The sequence below is a fragment of the Canis lupus genome, chromosome 2, assembly GCF_003254725.2.
Source record: "Canis lupus dingo isolate Sandy chromosome 2, ASM325472v2, whole genome shotgun sequence".
NCBI lineage: Eukaryota > Metazoa > Chordata > Mammalia > Carnivora > Canidae > Canis > Canis lupus.
The window spans coordinates 73,422,234-73,441,156 of record NC_064244.1 but is presented as its reverse complement, the minus strand read 5'-3'; the positions used below and the strand labels follow the sequence as shown (position 1 = coordinate 73,441,156).

Here is an 18,923-nt window from a genome sequence, read left to right as displayed (position 1 = left end):
AAATGTTAACTTTTGATCTCTTTGTATTTCAGGTGGTGGCCAAAAAATACCGCAACTTTGATATTCCAAAAGGAATGACTGGCATCTGGAGATACTTAACTAATGCTTATAGTAGGGATGAGTTTACCAATACCTGTCCCAGTGATAAGGAGGTTGAAATAGCGTATAGTGATGTAGCCAAAAGACTTACCAAGTAAAATATCACTTATGAGAGAGATGTCTTTGCATCTTCCCCTAAAAATATGCTTTTCCTAACAGACTGCTCCTGTTCCTATAAAGTAGAAATTTTATTTTGCATGAACGTGCAGTTATTCAAGATTAGGGTAAAGGATAGACAAGGTATAGTAGCTATCTTTAAATATACACTCCTAAGCAGTATTATGTTAAAATTCTTTACCCTGCCTCCCTCCCCTGCCCCGTACCCTCCTCTCCTCTGATTCGGAGACACTCCGCCGCACTCTTCACTTGAGAGGCAGATTGGCATCCCTCCGGAGCCCTCACCATCATGTCTGTTCACTGTGTACAGATGGCAGGCAGAACTTCTGGGGTGCAGTGTTTAATTGTTAAAATAGTACCCACGACCAGTCAGCCCCAAACTAGTGCACAATGCATGGTACAAGGAATATTTATGTATTTTGGGAATTATATAATATTTACTAAGAGTATATGAAAGGATTGCTACTGTATCAGAATACTGTGTTTCTATTCAGTCTGTCCTGGGTATGTTACCACCAATGAAGAGAGCCTTCTACAGAAAGTCACTACAGATTTTGCTGTTTTACTTTGTACATGGATTTTTACTTTTGCCTAAAAGCATTTATCCTTCATACCAGTTATAACATCTGACACTATGTAGAAGCTACAAGTTTAGAGAAAGGGATGATATTCTCCAGATCTTCCTCAAGTATTTTATCTATATGAGAAAAACCAGTGGGCACCTGCTACTCTCTAAATATGTTGTTTTTTTTTTGTATGTATTTTGCTCAGTGCCATTCATTTGAAACTTTAATTGCTTTCCTCTTTTATTTTAAAAAGCTTTTTAGGTCAGCATAGACCCTGCTGTCTGTAGATCTTTTGAGTAACACTACATGAACTGACATTTTGTTGATTTAGCTATAGCAGTACAATGACTAGTAATGTAAAAATTAACACAAAAATTAACCTAAGGAATGTAGAGTGGGTTTGTCAAAATGTCAAGCAGAATTTTGTTTCTGAAGCCTATTTAATAAATTACGGATAATGTAAAGAAGGCATTATCCATTCTATATTAAAAAGATAAAACACATTACAGCTTTCCCATTCTACCCCTGTTGACTGTTAAACTTTGGGTAGAGGATGATTCACTCCTTTTGGACTAAATTATAGTTCTTATGGTGAGTAAGTATTTACTGCAGTTTTGCCTAATCTCCATCATTGTACTTCCTTTGCTTAAATTTTTCTAAAGCCACATTGAGGAACAGCACTCTGTATTTTTTTTTTTTAATTGAAGCCCTAAACCAGGAATGATTTGTGCTCTAACAAGGGAGGATGAACTTGGTAAAAATAAAACAAAGTTTGCTATGTATTTATTCATTTTTTAAAAAAAATGTGCTTTCTAAGTCCTGCTCCAAAGACTCTGGTTGTGACTGTAATGCATTTTTGGTAATTTTTTATATGTAACTTGTTTAAGGAGTGCTATTTCTCATATGCTGTTTTTGGAAATTTAAGTATATTATTGCTGTAAAATGGCAATGTTTTTCCCCCCTTTGGTGTGTTAACATTTATTCATCACTGGCATTATGGAAGCGGCCTAATTTTTATAAGCATATACTACATTTTTTAATCAGTAATTAGCTTGGTATAGAAGGATAAGCTCCACATTGTATCCATTTGGCTCAGGGAGGCTTCTTTGCCTTGCCTTTCTTAGAACTCTTTATTGCTGATCAAAAGTTCGGGCACTTACCTTTTTGTAATTAAATATTGGATAATGATTTAATCTGGTTCCAAGTAAAGCACTTAGATTATCACTGAGAAATTCTATAGCAGTAGCTGTAGAATTTCAGTGGGTGAAAATGTCATGTGTGTGCCTGGACATAGGCAGCCATCACCACTTCTCACCTCCTTTCAGAGTAGTAGTAACTTGGCATTCAGGTGATACTGAACCTCTCCTCATGACTCAAAGTATGAACAAGATTCAAGAGAAAGGAGATCTGTTCTTTCAAGTGAGTAGTGGACTAAGTGGTGCACAATAGAGGGGCTAATGAGGACAGAGATACATTTCTCAAAATAGAGGGATGGAAACCACATTCTGAAATTCAATTGTGAAGTATTTTCACTTTGGATATTTATTCTTTTGTCTTTTTAAAAATTTATCTCATGACTGTACTTGGCTATCTCTCTGGATGTCCAAGGAAGAGAGGTCTGTCTATTATGATTTTGATGTAGAAAGACAACTACTTTATCAGGGAAGTTAGTTAAGTGAAATTGAGATTGGCAAATGGACAAAAGGTAGTAAAAAGAAGGATCCCAGAACATGATTTTTTCTCCCATCTTATACTTGTGGAAAGATCATAGCTTAAAATCTTGGGAGATTTTAGGGCATGAAAGTTTTCATGGGAATTCATGTAGTGTATGAACTGATATAACGCAGATCATCTGATATTCTACAACTACTAAATCATTTCCCCCTTTACTTAACCCTTCTGTTCCACTTCAACAAGATTAGAGTCTGAATGGAAACTCACTAATTTCCAAGGAATTCTGAGAAATTTTTGTGTTGAACAGTTGGAAAGCTCTTTACTATTTCAGTTGATATAACTTCCTTTAAAAAAAATTTAGATGCAGATTTTCTATACCCTTTTGCTGTCTTTTATTAGGATCATTGACTTTTGTGGTGAAAATCGTGTAAGATTTGATTTCTTGATAACTTGGCTTACAAAATTTATCTTTAAACTCTTGAGCAATTTGTGTACAATTAAGAGATTTCTGACCTTTTATTCTTACACTAAGTTGATCAACTTTAGAATTTAGACATCTTTAACATCTGTTGAGTTTTGAATCTCTCCAGAATTATGTAGATAGCTTTTATTTCTGTACATTTAAAATATCCATTTAGAAAATATCTACAAGGTAAAAAATGAGAAGAAATAGCAATGTATTTTTTCATGAACATTTTGATACACATTTCATCAAGTTTTTTGATTAACCATTTTCTTACACTGGTTATAATCAGTATTTGATTCAGAGAGGGAAGCATTCATTATTGATATACAAAATATACGGGCTTTTAAAATTCCATCCTTTATAAATGATCAAGATTGGGGCTATCAAAATTATATTTTTATCATGGAAAAAATTTCAACTCCCTAAGTCCTAATGTTGAACAGAATTGGAATATTTTCTTTAGAATTACTTGAAAAGGCAAATGAAAGCTTATTATAGAATGCTTGTATTTTCTTTTCTCTCTCTAGAACCAGTATATTGCTGGCAGCTATTGTATTAAAAAAATAAAGTATATTTTCACTATCATAAAAGGTTCTTTTTTCCCCTCTCATGAAAATAAATAACAGCCTGGGTAAAAGTGTTTTACTTGAGACTACTTTTTTCCATGAGTGGGTGATTCAACACATTTAATAGATTAAAGGGGAAAAATGATATGATTATCTCAGTAAGTGCATAAAATAATTTAATAAAAACTTTCATGATTCTCATTCTTAGCAAAGTAGTGCCAGAGGCAAAAAATTTTTTAACCCAATAAAGCTATCTGCCAAGAACCTACAGCAAACTTCATATATAAATATGAAACAGAAGCCCCCCCCCCCCCATTAAAGCCAGGAATAAGACAGGATTGGCTTCTATTACAGCTATTATTTAGCTATTTTTTACAGCTATTTTATACTAGAAGCATCCTAGCCAATGCAGGAAAATCTGTAGAAAGAATAGGGAATGGAAAAGAGTGACCAAATGGCTGCTCTTTGTAGATGATGCATACACATAAAGGAAAAAAAAAAATAAAAAAAAACTATTATAAAAAAATTCAGCCAGATTAATAGATATAATATTGAAAAAAATATAATTACCGTATACTAATATTAACCATATTAAAATTAATAAACTAGTAACATTGGATGACATTTCTGGACAAAACCTGGATGACTGAAGAAAATGGGAAATTGTATACTTTTCTGAGCTTTGAGAAGTTTGTTACATATATTACCTAATCTAAAAAATGAAATGCTTTAAAAGATCAACTAATCTTTTAATTATAAATTTATTAATCCTAGATCAAATCTAGTAAAAATGCAATTCCTTTATGAAGTGCAAAATATTATCAAAGGACCTAATAGAAATTTGCTCAATTGATAGGTATACCATGTTCATGAATAGGGAGCCTAAGAGTCTTAAGAGTTTCAGTTCTTTTTTTTTTTTTTAAAGTTTCAGTTCTATCTCAATTTATAAATTCAATAGGTTTTCCAACAAAAACTCGAGTGTGTGTGTGTGAACTAGACAAATGGGATTTTTAAAATTCATAATGGAAAAAAAAAATAAAATTCATAATGGAAGAATTATGCCCTTCCATAGCCCATAAATATCTGGAGAGGGGTGGGAAACCTAGGAAGCTTGCCTGACAAGATACAAAGACTTAAAAGCTTACAGTAATTGATAGGTAGGATATAGTAGGTCACACCAACACAACATTCATACTGCAATTAACAAAAAACATAACATTTTAAAATGAGAACAAAAAGCAATAAGGACTAAACAAATTGGAATTTCAAAGAAGGAAGCCTTTCTGAGATGAACTGATGGTTTGGCCATTTTCTTCCCTGAGGGCATTTTTGGATTCTGGGCCTGAAACTGAGGATTGGTTTGGGCCATGCAGAAAGAGCTCTGCTGAGGAAAAGAAAATCACAAGGCTCTTAGTTACAAGCTCACTGGAAACCCGAGAACCCCAAGTACATGATGGTTTTCTCACAGGACATTTGCTGAATTCCAGAGCTGTACATGACATGCTAGAAGCTGATCCCAGGGCTTTCAAAAAGCAGGATGAACTCTCCCATAATCTCACCATTTTTAGAAGACTAGATTTCATTGGCAGGAGGAGTTTACCCAAAATACACAGAGAGCAGCATGATTGCCTGGCACTTGAGGTGAGCGTGGGAACTACAAACAAGCATAAGGGATCTTTTGGGGATGATGGATCTGTTCTAAACATGGATTAGAGGTAACAGTCTAGTGTCCAGAATAAAGACTTCTTAGAACTGAGTAATAAACGAGCAAGGATTTGAGTAGATATCTCTTCAGAGAAGATACACAGATGGCCAATAAACACATAAAAGAAGCTTAACATTATTAGTCATTAGGGAAATGTAAGTTATAACCACAAAAAATAGCCTCTAGTATGGCTATAATCAAGACACGATTATTAAATGTGGGCAATGATGTGGAGAAATTAGAACTCTCAAAAATTGCTGGTGGGAATAAAAAATGCAGCAACTTTGGAAAGCAGTCTGGCTGTTCTTCAAAAAGTTGAACATAGAGCAGCCATGTGACCCAGCAATTCTACTCCTATGTTTAGGAGGAATACTTCTTCTACACATCTTGTACATGGATCCTCATGGCCTTGTTATAGTAGCCAAAAAATGAAAGCAACCCAGATGTCAACAGATGAATGGGTAAAAACAAACAAACAACCCCCCCCACCCAGAACAACTCTATTCATATAATGAAATGCTGTTCAGCCATAAAGAACAGACGCAAGGTAAAAGTGAACCTCGAAGGCCTGCTCAGTGAAAGAAGCCAATCACAAAATGTCATGTATGATTCCCTTTATATGAAATGTCCCAAATAGGGAAATCCTACAGAGATTGATAAATAAATAAGTGATTTTTCAGGAGGTGGGGGAGGAAAGAATGAAGGATGACCGCTGGTGAGATGAGGTTCCTGCTTGGGGTGATAAAAATATCCCAGAACTAAATAACGGTGATGGTTGTTCAACTTTGTGTATACTAAAATACAAAAACCCCACTAAATTGTATACTTTAAAAGGATAAATTTTTTTTGATAAATTTTAATATATAAAAGTTCTCTCAATTTTTTAAAGTTGCATGGAGGCAGCTCTGCCATGCTAAAGTTTTGGATAGTGTATTGACAGGTTAATTGGCAAAGCTAGTGATTCGAATTTCCTTTGTGTTTGAATTAAAGTTCAATTAATTTTTTTAAAGCATTATATATATATATATTTAAAATTTATTTGAGACAGAATACAAAAATGTTGGAGGGTCAGAGGAAGAGGGAGAAGCAGACTCCCACTAAGGAGGGAGCCCAATGCAGGGCCCAATTTCAGGACTCCAAGATCATAACCTGAGGCAAAGGCCGATGCTTAACCAAGGTGCCGCCAGGTGCTCCCAAAGTTCAATTTAAATGTCATCCAAAATATATTCCTTAAAAAAAAGAAAAGAAAAGAAAAAAAGATTTGATAGCATGAGAGGGAGAGAGGAAGAAGCAGACTCCCCACTGAGCATGGAGCCCATCATGACCTGAGCCGGAATTAGACATTTAACCAACTGAGCCACCCAGGCACCCCTTTCCAAATATTTATTCTTTTTTTTCCCCAAATATATATTCTTCTATAAATTCCAAAATATATTCTTAAAAGGAAAAAAGGAAAAAAAATAATTTTCTATAAACCATTTACTTGTGTTTCCCTAGAATGGGTGAATTCTGCAGTTGATAAATTAAGCGTTAATAAAGCTTTTTTTCTTTTTTTTTTAAGCCAAAAAGCACAAATCTGTAATCCATTTCATGGGTTTAAGAGCAGGATAGACTGCAGAAGACAGGATTAGTGCTCAAAGGTAGATTAACAGAAAAATCCAAGCAAAGGCAGTACGAAAAATGCGAAAACAAATCTACAAGAAAACACAGGAGGCAACGTAATCTAAAGGTGTGTAACTAAAGTCGCAGACAGAAATGTAATGGGGCAGAAGCAGTATTTGGTGAAATAATGGCTGAGAAGACAGATTTATAAGCCTCAGCAAACTCCATATGGAATAAAAACAAAGAGACCACATCTAAGAATGTCATAATCAAACTGCTGAAAACGAAAGACAGTGAAAATCCTAAAGACAGCCAGAGAAGAATGACACATAGCCTTTGAAGGGGTAACAATACTAGTGGCTGACTTTTCAGCAGAGACGGAAGCCAGCAGACAGGAGAATCTTTAAACTGCTAAAAAGAAAAGAAAACACCCTACCAACTGAGAAATCCATATTTGATGAAAAGTATTCTCACATGCTAAGTCAAAAAGGGCATTTTCACACAGACAAAAGCAGAGAGAATTTAGCACTACCAAATCAGTGCTACCAAAGATACTGAAGGAAGTACTTCAGCCCAAAGAAAAATGACCCCCAGAATGAAGTAGGGAACCAGAAGGGAGAATAAAAAGCAATGGCAAAGGTAAAATTTGTAGGCAAATGTTAAAGCATATTGATTATTTAAACAATAACGTCTTGAAGACAGCATTATATATTTTTTTTCTGTGGAAGTAAACATTTACATATTTATATTCTGTGGAAGTACATTTTGTGGAATAAATAACTGGCTTATAGAGGTAAAATATAATATGTGGAATATATAACAGTGGTTATGTATGATGAATATATAACGCTGGTGGAAATGTAGTAGAAAAAGTAAGTGGAGTACATGCAGGATCTTTATTTGGCAAGTGGTAAAAGTACTATTTAAAAAACTACAATAAAATAATGTCCAGAGTAACTATTAAAATAATTACAAGAACAAATAACTTGAAAATTTAAGATTCAAGGGGAAAGGAATTAAAAATGCAATGAATCCCAAACAAATGACAAGAGGGCTAAAGGTACAAAGGATAGAACAAATTGAAAAAAAAGCAAAAGGATAGCTATAAACCATACACACTAGTACTTATATTAAATGTAAGTGGACTAAAAAATCTGATGAAAAGTCAGAAAGTGTTGAATGATGAAAAAAATCAAAACCCAATATATGACATATATAAGAAACCAACTGAGAGAAACCAACAGAAAGGCTGAAATTAAAAGATGGAACAATCTGTTGACATGGTAAATCAAAGGAAAGGAGATGTAAACATTTATCGTACACAGCAGGCTTTGAGGCAAGAATTACTAGAGCTGAAGAGGACATTTTATAATACAGGACATTTGTAGTGTCCTTTTGTAATGAGAAGCTTATTTACTAGGAAGATATAAAAGTTCTAAATTTATATGCACCTAATAACACAGTCTTGAATACATACAGCAAAAATTAAGCCAGAAAGAGAAATAGAATAGCCATCATAATTAGAGATTTTTAACACAGTAACTGATAGAACAACAGAAGGAAAAAAAAAAAAGCACCTGTTCCACACACACACTAAGGAATTTGAATAACTCAATTCACCAACTTGACCTGATTGACATTGGAACACTATATCCAACGATTGCAGAATGCACATTCTTTCCAAGTACACATGGAACTTTCAGCAAAGTAGACCATATGCTGGCCCATAAGGCAAGTCTCAATAAATTTCAAAGAAATGAAATAACACAAAGTATGTTCTCTGACCACAGTAGAATTAAATTCGAAATCAATGACTGAAAGACAGCAAGAGAGTTCCCAGAATGAGGAACCAATTATATAGGAAGGGCAACATAAGACTAGGACCTACACAAATTAAAAAACAAAACAAAACAAAACAAAACATATGGGCTTATAACGTGCCAGGAACTCTGCTAAGCCCTAACAATCCTATGAGATGGAGACTGATTCCCATTTTACAGATGAAGTTGATGTACACGGAGGTTAAGAAAGTTGCTCCGGGTCACAGCTAGTAAGTGACGGCGCCCGAGTAAGTTAGAGCCCGCGGGGTGGAGCACTGTGCGGGTTGTGCTGTGCAGCCTGCACAAGTGTTCTCCGCTTCTGCCGGGGCGGACCTCGCACTTGGCCGCCCGGCCCCTGCCGGCCACGTCGTCCCTGGGTTGCCAGGTCGGCACAGCTCCGCGGGAGCGAGCGGGGCGGGTCTGGCGAGCAGCAGAAGGCAGCGCCCCGGCCCCCCGGGAGGGCGCAGCGCCTGGCGCCGCAGGAAGCCGGGACCTCGCCCTTGCTGGGGGCGCCGCTCTGACCCGGGCAGCAGGGGGCGCAGGCTCCCCCCGGTGGCTCCGCGGAGGCGAGCGGCGGTGGCGGTGGCGGTGGCGGCCCCAGCCCGGCCCGCGGGAGGCCGTCAGCTCCGCTCGCCGCGCGCTTCCTTCCTCTTTATCAGACGGGCCGGGGCCGGGGCCGCGGCGCGCGGCGGGGGCACCTCCGGCCTCCTCCCCTCCTTCCGGGGCCGAACGGCCGCTCCAGCCGGGGAGGGGGACACGCTGCGCCCCGAGGTGAGGGCCCCCCTTGGGCTCCGCGCGCCCCAGCCCCTCCGCGCGCCCCCGGGGGGACCGCGACGGCGCAGGTGCGGGTGCGGGTGCGGGTGCGGGTGCGGGGAGGGCGGGCGCCGCCGCCGCGGTGCGTCCCCGGTGCTGGGACCCCGCTCCCCGAGCCCCGCGGGGGGCGGCGGGGGAGGGGGGAGGCGGGAGGGAGGAGGGGGAGGCGGGAGGGAGGAGGGGGGAGGGGGTCCGCCCCGAGAGCGCCGGAGCCGCCGCGGCGCCGAGACACACCCGGTGGGGGGAGGAGGAGCGGCTCGCGGGAGGGGGGCCGGGGGGGGGCGGGGTCCCTCGGGAGAAGGACCCACAGCCCCGGCGGCGTCTCTCGGTCCCTTCTCCCGCAGTGAGAACGGCCACACCTCCAGTTTTTCAAGTGATCCCTTTCTCTGACTTCCTCGGTCAAATACGGGTAAATAATTTTCGGCGACCAACTTGTGCCACTTAACTGTGTTCAGCTTATGTATGATGTACAGGTAAATCTAAAGAATATATGAATGTGTAAAAAATGTTTCAAATCTTTTAATTTTTAAAAAAGATTTTTATTTACTTATTCATGAGAGACACAGAAAAAGAGGCAGAGGCAGAGACACAGGCAGAGGGAGAAGCAGGCTCCATGCAGGGAGCCCGACGTGGGACTCGATCCCAGGACCCCAGATCACGCCCTGCGCCCAAGGTAGAAACTCCTCCACCGAGCCACCCAGGCGTCCCTTAAATCTCTTAATCTCGTCAGTAATTGAGGCAGGGATGATTTTTACCCCCGTCCCCTTTTTAAGATAAGGAAGTGCAAGCATAGAAAAACTAGGTTCAATCATTTGCCCAAGGCCACTTGCCCAGGAATGTGATAGAGACGCGTCCTGCTATGTCTATGTCGTGGTCGCTGGGCCTGAGTCAGAGCTGTCACCTCCCCTGAGCGGGGAGAGGCCCCAGCGGGGACTCAGCAAGGCTGATTTCTGGGCCCAGCCGTGTGGCTGCCCAGAGCTCCCCAAGTAGACTTTTCCAGCGGCCCCCAGGGTCAGGGCTGTACCTTGCTCAGCCCCAGCCTGAGCCCGTCAGTGGGCGCCCGGGGAGCAGAACTCAGCCCGTTGGGACACTAAGTACCAAGTGCGCTGGCACTTATGTTTCCTCTGAAAGGGGAGGGTCCTGTCTGGTGAGACTCTGGGGCCCTGGGAGCCAGACAGGGGCCTCAGAGATAGATGCGCAGCTCCCTGTCTGCAGAGGTCACTGTAAGCCAGCAAAACCGTCCTGCTGGGGAGAAATGGGCCGCTCCCCATCCATCAGGGGAGGGGCAGGGAAAGAAAAGCCTGGGTACTTGTCTCTCCCTTTCCTTCACTGGAGGCACGTTATGTCAACGGTGTCATGTCCTTCTCTTAAATAGTTCACTGCACAGAAAACCTTCATCTCTACACGTGCTCCAAGACCCCTGTGGTCCTTAGCAGTTGCCTATTTTAATCATTTTTTTTTTTAAGATTTTGTTTATTTATTCATAGAGACACACAGAGAGGGAGAGAGGCAGAGACACAGGCAGAGGGAGAAGCAGGCTCCATGCCTGGAGCCCGAGGCGGGACTCGATCCCGGGACTCCAGGATCACACTCCAGGCTGCAGGCGGAGCTAAACCACTGGCACCACCAGGGCTGCCCTTTAATCATTTTTTAAACTGGACCTAAAGACAAAAGTGCACATAAAGTGGAGCCCAGCTCACTGGTGCTTAGTATTGATGTGATTATCAAGAGAGCCTTTTTTGTTTTTTGAAAGAAAAATTCTGCAAGGCTCTAAAGATACCTTTCAACTTGGCATTCTGAGCCAACTTGCATTCTCAGACGCTTCTCAGAACGCACGGCGACAGCAAGCTGGAAATCCTCCAGCACCCTCGGCTCATCCGTGAGTGAACTCAGGATGAGTGACTTGCCCACGGCCCCTTAATTAGTTGCAGTATGGGGGCCCCTAGGACAGTGTTCTTGGGACTAGACAATGCCATGGCCACCGGGTAGGGTGGACTCGCATCTTGATCCCCTCTGCTTGGCTCCCAGGAGTTCTCTGACTTCACAAGACATGGGTTTAACAAATGATCCTTGGGATCCAGAATCTTTTTCTCCTGTTAAAACACACTTAACTATATCAGATGCTCCATTCATTAAAAAAAATACCATGAGTGCCTCCTGGGTACAAGGCACCGACTGATTATGAATAAATGGAGACACGTGATTTTTGCCTTCCAGGAGCTTCCAGGATCACAAGGGAGCAAAGACATAAACACAAATAACCAGGCAATAAAAGCAGGTGAGAAATGATTCGCAAGAGACTTAAAAGCGCTGTTCATTCCTTCACTCATGCATATTTATGGAGCCTACCTTGAGATGACTTGAAAGGGAAAATTGCTTTTCACTGGGAAAATCAATAGGATATCAAGGAGAATAATTTCATAAAAGGTTTTTAACTGTTTAAGTGATTGTCAAAGTAGTTCTGCCCACTGTAGAAATTTTGGAAAGTACAGAAAAAAGTAAAAGAAGCATATACACAAATTTCCCCCAAATTCACCACCAGAGGCAATCCGTTCATGGTGTGTTTTCCCACCTATCGGCTAGGATTTTTTTTTTTCCTTTAAGAATTTTACAACTTACTTTCCATTACAAATCTATCCTATCTTAAGCATTTCCCGCATCATCTGGAACTCTCGATTATTAGAAGGCTATTTGCCCAACGCTTTTCATCACATGGACGCATCATAATGGACTCACTGATTCCCCGGCTCTCTGTTGGGTGTTTAGGTTGTTTCCAGCTTTCTGTTATCCCACATTTACATCGCAGTGGGTATCTCTGCGTGTACGTCTTTGACCGAATTTCAACTTTCATGTTCGGAGAAAATAATCAGAAGTGTGAAGCAGAAGTATGAACCTCTTAAGAGAATTGGCATGTATCACCAAGTTATTTGCTGGAGAGTTTCTAAGGAAATGGTTCAAAAAAAAATACACAGGGACAGACAGTAGGCACATTTTTCAGGCTTTTGATAAATACCAAGTGGTTTGCCAGAAACCTCTCACCGGTTTACCCCCCTCCCCCTAGCACCCAGGCGGATGCCATCTCCCCATGCTCCAGCTAGCAGGGAGCAGTGTCTTTGCTGACTTAATGGCATCTTATTATTGCTGTTCACCTTCTTTTGGCCTTTAGACAGACGGAGCATCCTTTTCTTCCCTCCTCCAAGTGTTCTCTGGCCACTTCTATTTGCTTTTTATTAAGTCCATTGCCTCTTTATCCATGAGCATCTTTGTGTGTGTGAATGTGTGTGTGTGTGTGTTTATTGATTTATGTGGGTTCTTCATAAATTAAGGGTTCTAACCATCTGTCTGTGGTATTTTCTGCAAACATTCTTTCCAGTTGTTTGTCTTTTAATTTTGCTTGTATTTTTTAATCACACCAGAATTTTTTGTTTTTTTTGTAGCATGGATCTGTCAAACATTTCCTCTGTGGTTTCTTCCACGGCTTTGAAGCTTAGAAAGCCCTTCACCATGTACAGAGCAGTTGAGGAAGGGAGTTCCCAGGTGAGGGATACAATGGGGCCTTGGCCCGGAGGCCAGAGGCGATGATGCCACAGTGGGTGCCTGGACTGGACTCGTAGTTTGGGGCCGGATCAGGGAGCGTTTTTGAGGCTGAGCTGTAGCGTGACAGGGGAGCTACCAATGCTTTCCATGCTGAGAGAAGATGTAGGGGACTGGGACCAATAGGAACCTATTCTGGAAAGCTCTTATGGGAATCCAAAGTTCATAGCTCAATGACACGTGAGAACTCTCTCCTCTTTCTTGTGAGTCTGCAGCCATTTGGGGCTTTGAGGTGATGTTTCTGCTCTGATCCTGGAAGGATCTCCCAGGGCCGCAGGTTTCCCTCTTATTTCACAGCGGAGGAATTCCTGCTGTTGGCCCACCACTTTGTGACACCTTCGCTCTCCCCCACCCGGGGCCCATCCTCCCGGACCGTGGACCTTGGGAGTAGGCCTTCACTTCTCTGCCTTTAATGTAAAAGGTTGTTGCAACAACCGATTCTGCTAGAGAAACCACACTGGAGCAATTTGTAAAATCTCTGGGAAGGAGTCCTTCTGGGTGGCCGGATTTTTGGTGAGTAAAAAGCTTACTCCTTAGAGGACTGTATTGTAGTTTCTGATTAGACACCCTGCAGAAATGTAGTTTACCTCTTGGCCCTTTAGTTCATTCCTTTGACAAGACTGTCCAATACAGTCTTGAATGAGGAATCCTTAAAGATGTAAAGATGGCCCGGAATCCCCGGCCCCCAACGCAAACATTTCCCTTTCTTTCCATCCTGCCTTCCATGGCGTGTGCACACGTGGGACGGAGACCACTGTACAGGCTCTCCCTTAGTACAGACCAGAACTTGGTCATAGGTGTTTAGATTTTATACAGTGCATGTAAAATGATCATTTTTAATCATTTTGTATTGAAATGGGGGTGTACATACAGACTAGTAACAAATGTACAGCTTGATGAAACTCTGCAAACTAAATACACCCATGTTCTGAACTAAACAGCCCCCAAATCAAGAAGTAGACCATTATCAGCCCCTAGGGGCCCCCTCCTGACAGGCTGCAGTTGCTCACCTCCCCCTCTCAAAGGGAACCACTATCCTGATAGCATCAATTAATTTTCAGTGTTTTGTTTTTTTTTTTAAAGTCTTATTAAGGGTGCCTGGGTGGCTCAGTTGGTTAAGCATCTGCCCTCAGCTCAGGTCATGATCCTAGGCGCCTGGAATGGAGCCCCTCATTGGGCTCCCTGCTCAGTGTAGGGTGGGGGGGGGTCTGCTTCTCCCTCTCCCTCTGCCACTCCACTCCTTGCGTTCTCTCTCTTTGTCAAATAAATAAATAAAATCTTGCCCCCCCCAATAAAGGTCTTATTTGCTTATTTATTTATTTAAATAATCTCTACACTGGATGTGGGGCTCAAACTCACAAGCCTGAGATCAAGAGTCATGTGCTCCCCAGACTGAGCCGGCCAGGCACCTCAATTTTGAGTGTTTTTGACCTCTGTATCAATAAAATCACCAAGAATGTCCTCTGCTCTCTGGCTTCTTTTGCTCAACATTGTGACATTCACCCACACTGTTGGGCATCGCATGGAGCTCGTTCACGTTCCTTGCTGCGTGGCGTTCCAGTGCATGGGGCGTCGCTTATCCACTGCTGTGGAACAAGTTACCACTAAACCTAGTCACTTAAAATGACAACATTTGTTTATTTATTTTAGTTCTTTTTTTTTTTTTTTTTTTTTTTTTTTTTTGTGATCCAAGCATTTCATGGAGGGGCTTTGGGGGCAAAGTCAAGGGCCAAGAAGATGATGAGATCCAATGTCCTAGGCCCGGCCGGGATCTCCACAGCTTCATAGACACCCTAGCACAACACTTACTCTCTCATGTTTCTGTGGGTTAAAAATCTCAGAAGCAGCTCAGTTGGACGATTCTACCTCAGAGTCTTGTCTTGTCTTTTTTCTTTTCTTTTCTTTTCTTTTTTCTTTTCTTTTCTTTTCTTTTCTTTTCTTTTCTTTTCTTTTCTTTCTCTTCTTTTTTTTAGATTTATTTATTTATTTATTCATGGGAGACACACAGACACAGGCAGAGGGAGAAGCAAGCTCCCCGCAGGGTCCCAGGACCCCGGGATCACTCCCTGAGCCGAAGGTAGATGCTCAACCACTGGGCCACCGAGGCGCCCCTACCTCAGAGTCTTTCATGAGCTTCACTTGAGACGTCGGGCAGGGCCACGTCATCTGAGAGCGTGACTGGGGCTCCGGGGCCTCCATTCCCAAGATGCGCGCTCGTGTGGCTGTTGGTGGCGGGAGGCCTCAGCACCTCTCCACACGGGCCTCTCTGTCATGCTGCTTGCGTTTCCTCACGACGTGGTGGCTGGCGTCCCCCCCCCCTTAAGCTGCTTCCAGCTCTTGCTCCACTGCTCCCCCCGGAGTGAGTGACCGAGGGACCGAGCTGTGGAGGCTGCAGCAGGTCTCATGACCTCACCTTGAAAGCCACTGGTGGTCACTCCCGCCAGAACCCACTGGTCACCAAGTCAGCCCTACCCAGTGTGAGAGGGGACTTCAGAAGCGTGTGACTACAGGGAGGCGGGGACCCTCGTGGGGCCTCATGAGAGGGGGTGGGGTGGCTGCCACATATGGACGAGCCATGAAGAATGCCTTCTGTCGCACTGTCGCGTTATGAATGATCTGCTGTTGCAGTTAATATTGACGCAAACCTCTCTCCGCACACAGCTCCCTAACTCTGCCGAAGGCCTCCTTGGAAATACATCCCTGGGAATGACATTCCCGAATCAAAAGACCTTAAGCTGCTTCCAGCTCTTGCTCCAGTGTCACCCATTGCTTCCAGAAGGATGGTCCCCGTTTTCAGTGCTGGTAGACTGAGTCCACTTCAGCTTTATCTACAAAACGTTGCACACAGAACGTCAAATGATCCTCCGTCATCAAGAAAATGGCAAGTGATGGAGCTCGGTCACTGTTCTGGGCTGTAATACGGTGGTGCCCGGAGGGGCGTCTGTATCATAAAGAACCGGTGACTCTTCTCTAAGAGGCGTGGGATAATAGACCCTCCGGTTAATAGATCCAAACTGGTTTAGAAGTTGCATTTTCTTCCACCTCAAGGAAGGGAAGCAGAGTGAGGTGGGAAGAGCAAGTCGCTTTATGTGCCTCAGTATATCCACCTGTAAAATGGGGATCGTAACACCAAACTCCCAGGATGGTTGTGAAGATTCCAAGGATAACAGACGTAGCATTCCCAGCACCTCCGTAGCAGGCACCCAACAAACGTTGCTTCTCTGGGCCTCTCCCTCTCCCACGGCCTCTTCTTAATTTAGCAAGCGTCACACATTTTACGCTCAGGCTGAAATATGGCCAGTGATATGTCCTTGGTTTCTCCTGGAGAGAGAGAAAAAAAAGGATAATATTCTTTGCCTAATTATAATAGTGATACATGGTCACCAAATAAAAATTTGGAAAGTGTGGGAAAGTACAAAGAAGGAAATAAACATCGCCCACAGTTTCACGCCCCAGATCTGTCCCTGTGAACGTCTGGGTGTGTCTCCTCGGGGGTGTTGGGCCACTTCTTATTCTCAGAATTCTAAGGTGTGGCCCCAGGACCGTGTGACACCTCTGTCGAGGCACCGTCGACATGGAGGATTGCAGGGGTGGGGGGCATGGGAGACATGGGGTCCCAGCTCTGAGGGGGTCCTGGAGGCGGCCAAGGGGAGGCCCACGGGCCTCAAGGCTCGGTCCTCACCACCCACAGAGAGCAAGACTGGGAAGCCTTGGACAACAGGCCTGGGCTTTATTCTCCCCCTTCCCCTGCAAGGCCCTGGACAAACTCGTCCAGACTTGGGGCTCCTCCTGTCTCTGGGCCTCAGTTCCCTTATCTATCAAAGGAGCAGAAGGGCCATGAATTTCGGGACTAACATTGTGTGGCGCCAGAGGCATGTGTGAAGAAAGGGCTGCGATGCTCGCAGGGCCTTACCCAGAGGACATCCTCTTTGTGTCATTTATTATTTATTTAAAGATTTTATTATTTATTTGAGAGAGAGAGAGAGAGAGGGAGACACAGAACGAGCAGGGAGGAGAGGCGGAAGGAGAGGGAGAAGCAGACTCCCCACTGAGCAGAGAGCCTCCCCAAAGGAGGCCTCGATCCCAGGACCCTGAGATCATGACCCGAGCCGGTGGCAGATGCTTAACCCACTGAGCCACCCAGGCGTCCCACATCCTCTTTATTTCCCCGGTGTCCTCACAGCCCTCGCCTTAGAGGAGGATGGACCTCCTACCAGCCTCGGACCGCCTTAGTACCGGGCCAACTCGATCAGCCTCCTCAGCTGCTCTTGGAGTCCTCGAGTCGGGCATGAAGCCCTCTGGGAGCTGTGTGAGTGTTAGAAACTGCACACGAAGAGGCCTCTGAGGCGATACAGCGGACTTGCGGCCCCGCTGGTGGACAGCGATTGCTCAGGTTCAAATCCCAGCTCCACCACCACCGGCTGCGTGAGCTCAGCCAAGTTACTTAACTGCTCTGTGCCTCCCTCACCTCTAAGTTGGGAAAGATGATGGGAATCAGGCGTGGATTAAATGGGTTCATCGGACGTGAGAACCTTAGAACAGCGCTTGACACGCAGCAGGTGCCGGGTGAGCGGTAGGCAGTGTTGCTCTGCTGCCGAAACGCAGGGAGCCCTCGGGAGCGTGCTCTTGAGAACTGTGAACAGATTCCAAAAGTGCAGATGCGTTTGACGTGAAAGTGAAAGTTTCTCTTCCTCCACCTACTCTCACTCTCCAGAAGTAACCACTGTGAGTTCAGTGGGCCACCTTCCAGATCTTTCTCTAGACATACACAATGATCATACGTATCTAGAGTTTTCTTTTAAAAACAACAAATGGTGCATGTTGCCCTGCAACTTGCTTTCTCACTTGCCCTCTTCTTGTGGACAACTACGCCGTCTCCAGTCTCTTCGACTATACAGAACGCAGCAAGGCACATCCTTGTCTAGAGTTTCTTACTCCAAGAGGACTATTCTGAGGGGGAGAGGGTGTGGGGAGAGAGCTGTGCGTCTGCGCCCCTCTGGGAGGACCGAGTCAGAGGCGGTGATGGTCCACGCTTCTCGGCACTGGGTTCTGAGTGGCTGTAACGTGTTGCCCTGGGAGGACGCTCCCGACGCTCCTGAAGCAGGCAAGGGCCTGCCCTGGGGGAGGGGGGGATATCTCCTGGCAAAGAAGACACCTCTGCACGCTGCGGGGAGGACACAGAGAACTCAGCTGACCTTGGGGCCCCTTTCTCACCACTTCCTTTCAAAAATTCTGAGTGAAATAAAAATATTTCATAATCTTTATCATGCAAGCTGTCAAATTACAGAAAAAGATGCAAGAATGGTCCAACAGGGGCACCTGGGTGACTCAGTTGATTGAGCGTCTGACTCTAGGTTTCAGCTCAGGTCATGATCTCGGGGTTGTGGGATCAAGCTCAGCGTTGGGCTCTGCGCTCAATGGGGAGTCGGCTTGCGATCCTCTCTCTCCCTCTCCCTCTGCCCCTGCCTCTGCCTGTGCCCTTTCTCCCTCTCTCTCTCAAATGGATAAATAAAGAAAATCTTAAAAAAAAAGGATGTCCAGCATATATCTTTGAACTTGCTATTTGCATATAATAGCTGTTGACACTTGGCCTTCTTTGTTTGCTTATCTATGGTGTTTCTCTGTATCTATATTTCTCTAGATCCGTATGTGCATCTATATCAATATATTTTGCCCGAAACATTTCAAAGGAAGTTGTAAACGTCATGACACATCGTCACTAAATAATCCAATCGTCCTCATCTCCTAAGAATGTGGACCTTCCCCTACACAATTTGATGCCTAAGAAAATTAACTCTTATGTTCTAACGTCATCTAATAATAAACTGATCTTCAAATTTCCCAAGTTTTCCTCCAAATATATATTTATTTATACACACACACACACACACACACACACAC

The 18,923-nt window shown here is 43.6% G+C and overlaps 1 protein-coding gene and 1 long non-coding RNA gene across 5 annotated transcripts in view; both read left to right on the top strand.

Annotated features, from left to right (window-relative positions):
* Positions 1-3,559, top strand: part of CLIC4 (chloride intracellular channel 4) — a 70,058-nt gene extending 66,499 nt beyond the window's left edge. The window contains exon 6 of the mRNA XM_025446901.3: positions 33-3,559. Coding sequence (XP_025302686.1) covers positions 33-197 — 165 coding nt within the window. The 3' untranslated portion in view covers positions 198-3,559. The remainder of the gene's footprint in view (positions 1-32) is intronic.
* A 5,645-nt stretch (positions 3,560-9,204) lies between these two features.
* On the top strand, positions 9,205-18,284 carry LOC112660344 (uncharacterized). Of its 4 annotated transcripts, XR_003136861.3 has the most exons (6): positions 9,228-9,386; positions 9,773-9,901; positions 9,989-10,101; positions 11,646-11,706; positions 12,866-12,965; positions 15,684-18,284. It is a non-coding gene; the product is annotated as an uncharacterized LOC112660344 (long non-coding RNA). The 4 variants fall into 4 exon arrangements; XR_004813592.2 differs by having other exon boundaries at positions 9,205-9,386; positions 9,773-10,101; positions 12,866-13,535; XR_007404499.1 differs by having other exon boundaries at positions 9,221-9,457; positions 9,773-10,101.
* Positions 18,285-18,923: the final 639 nt, after the last annotated feature.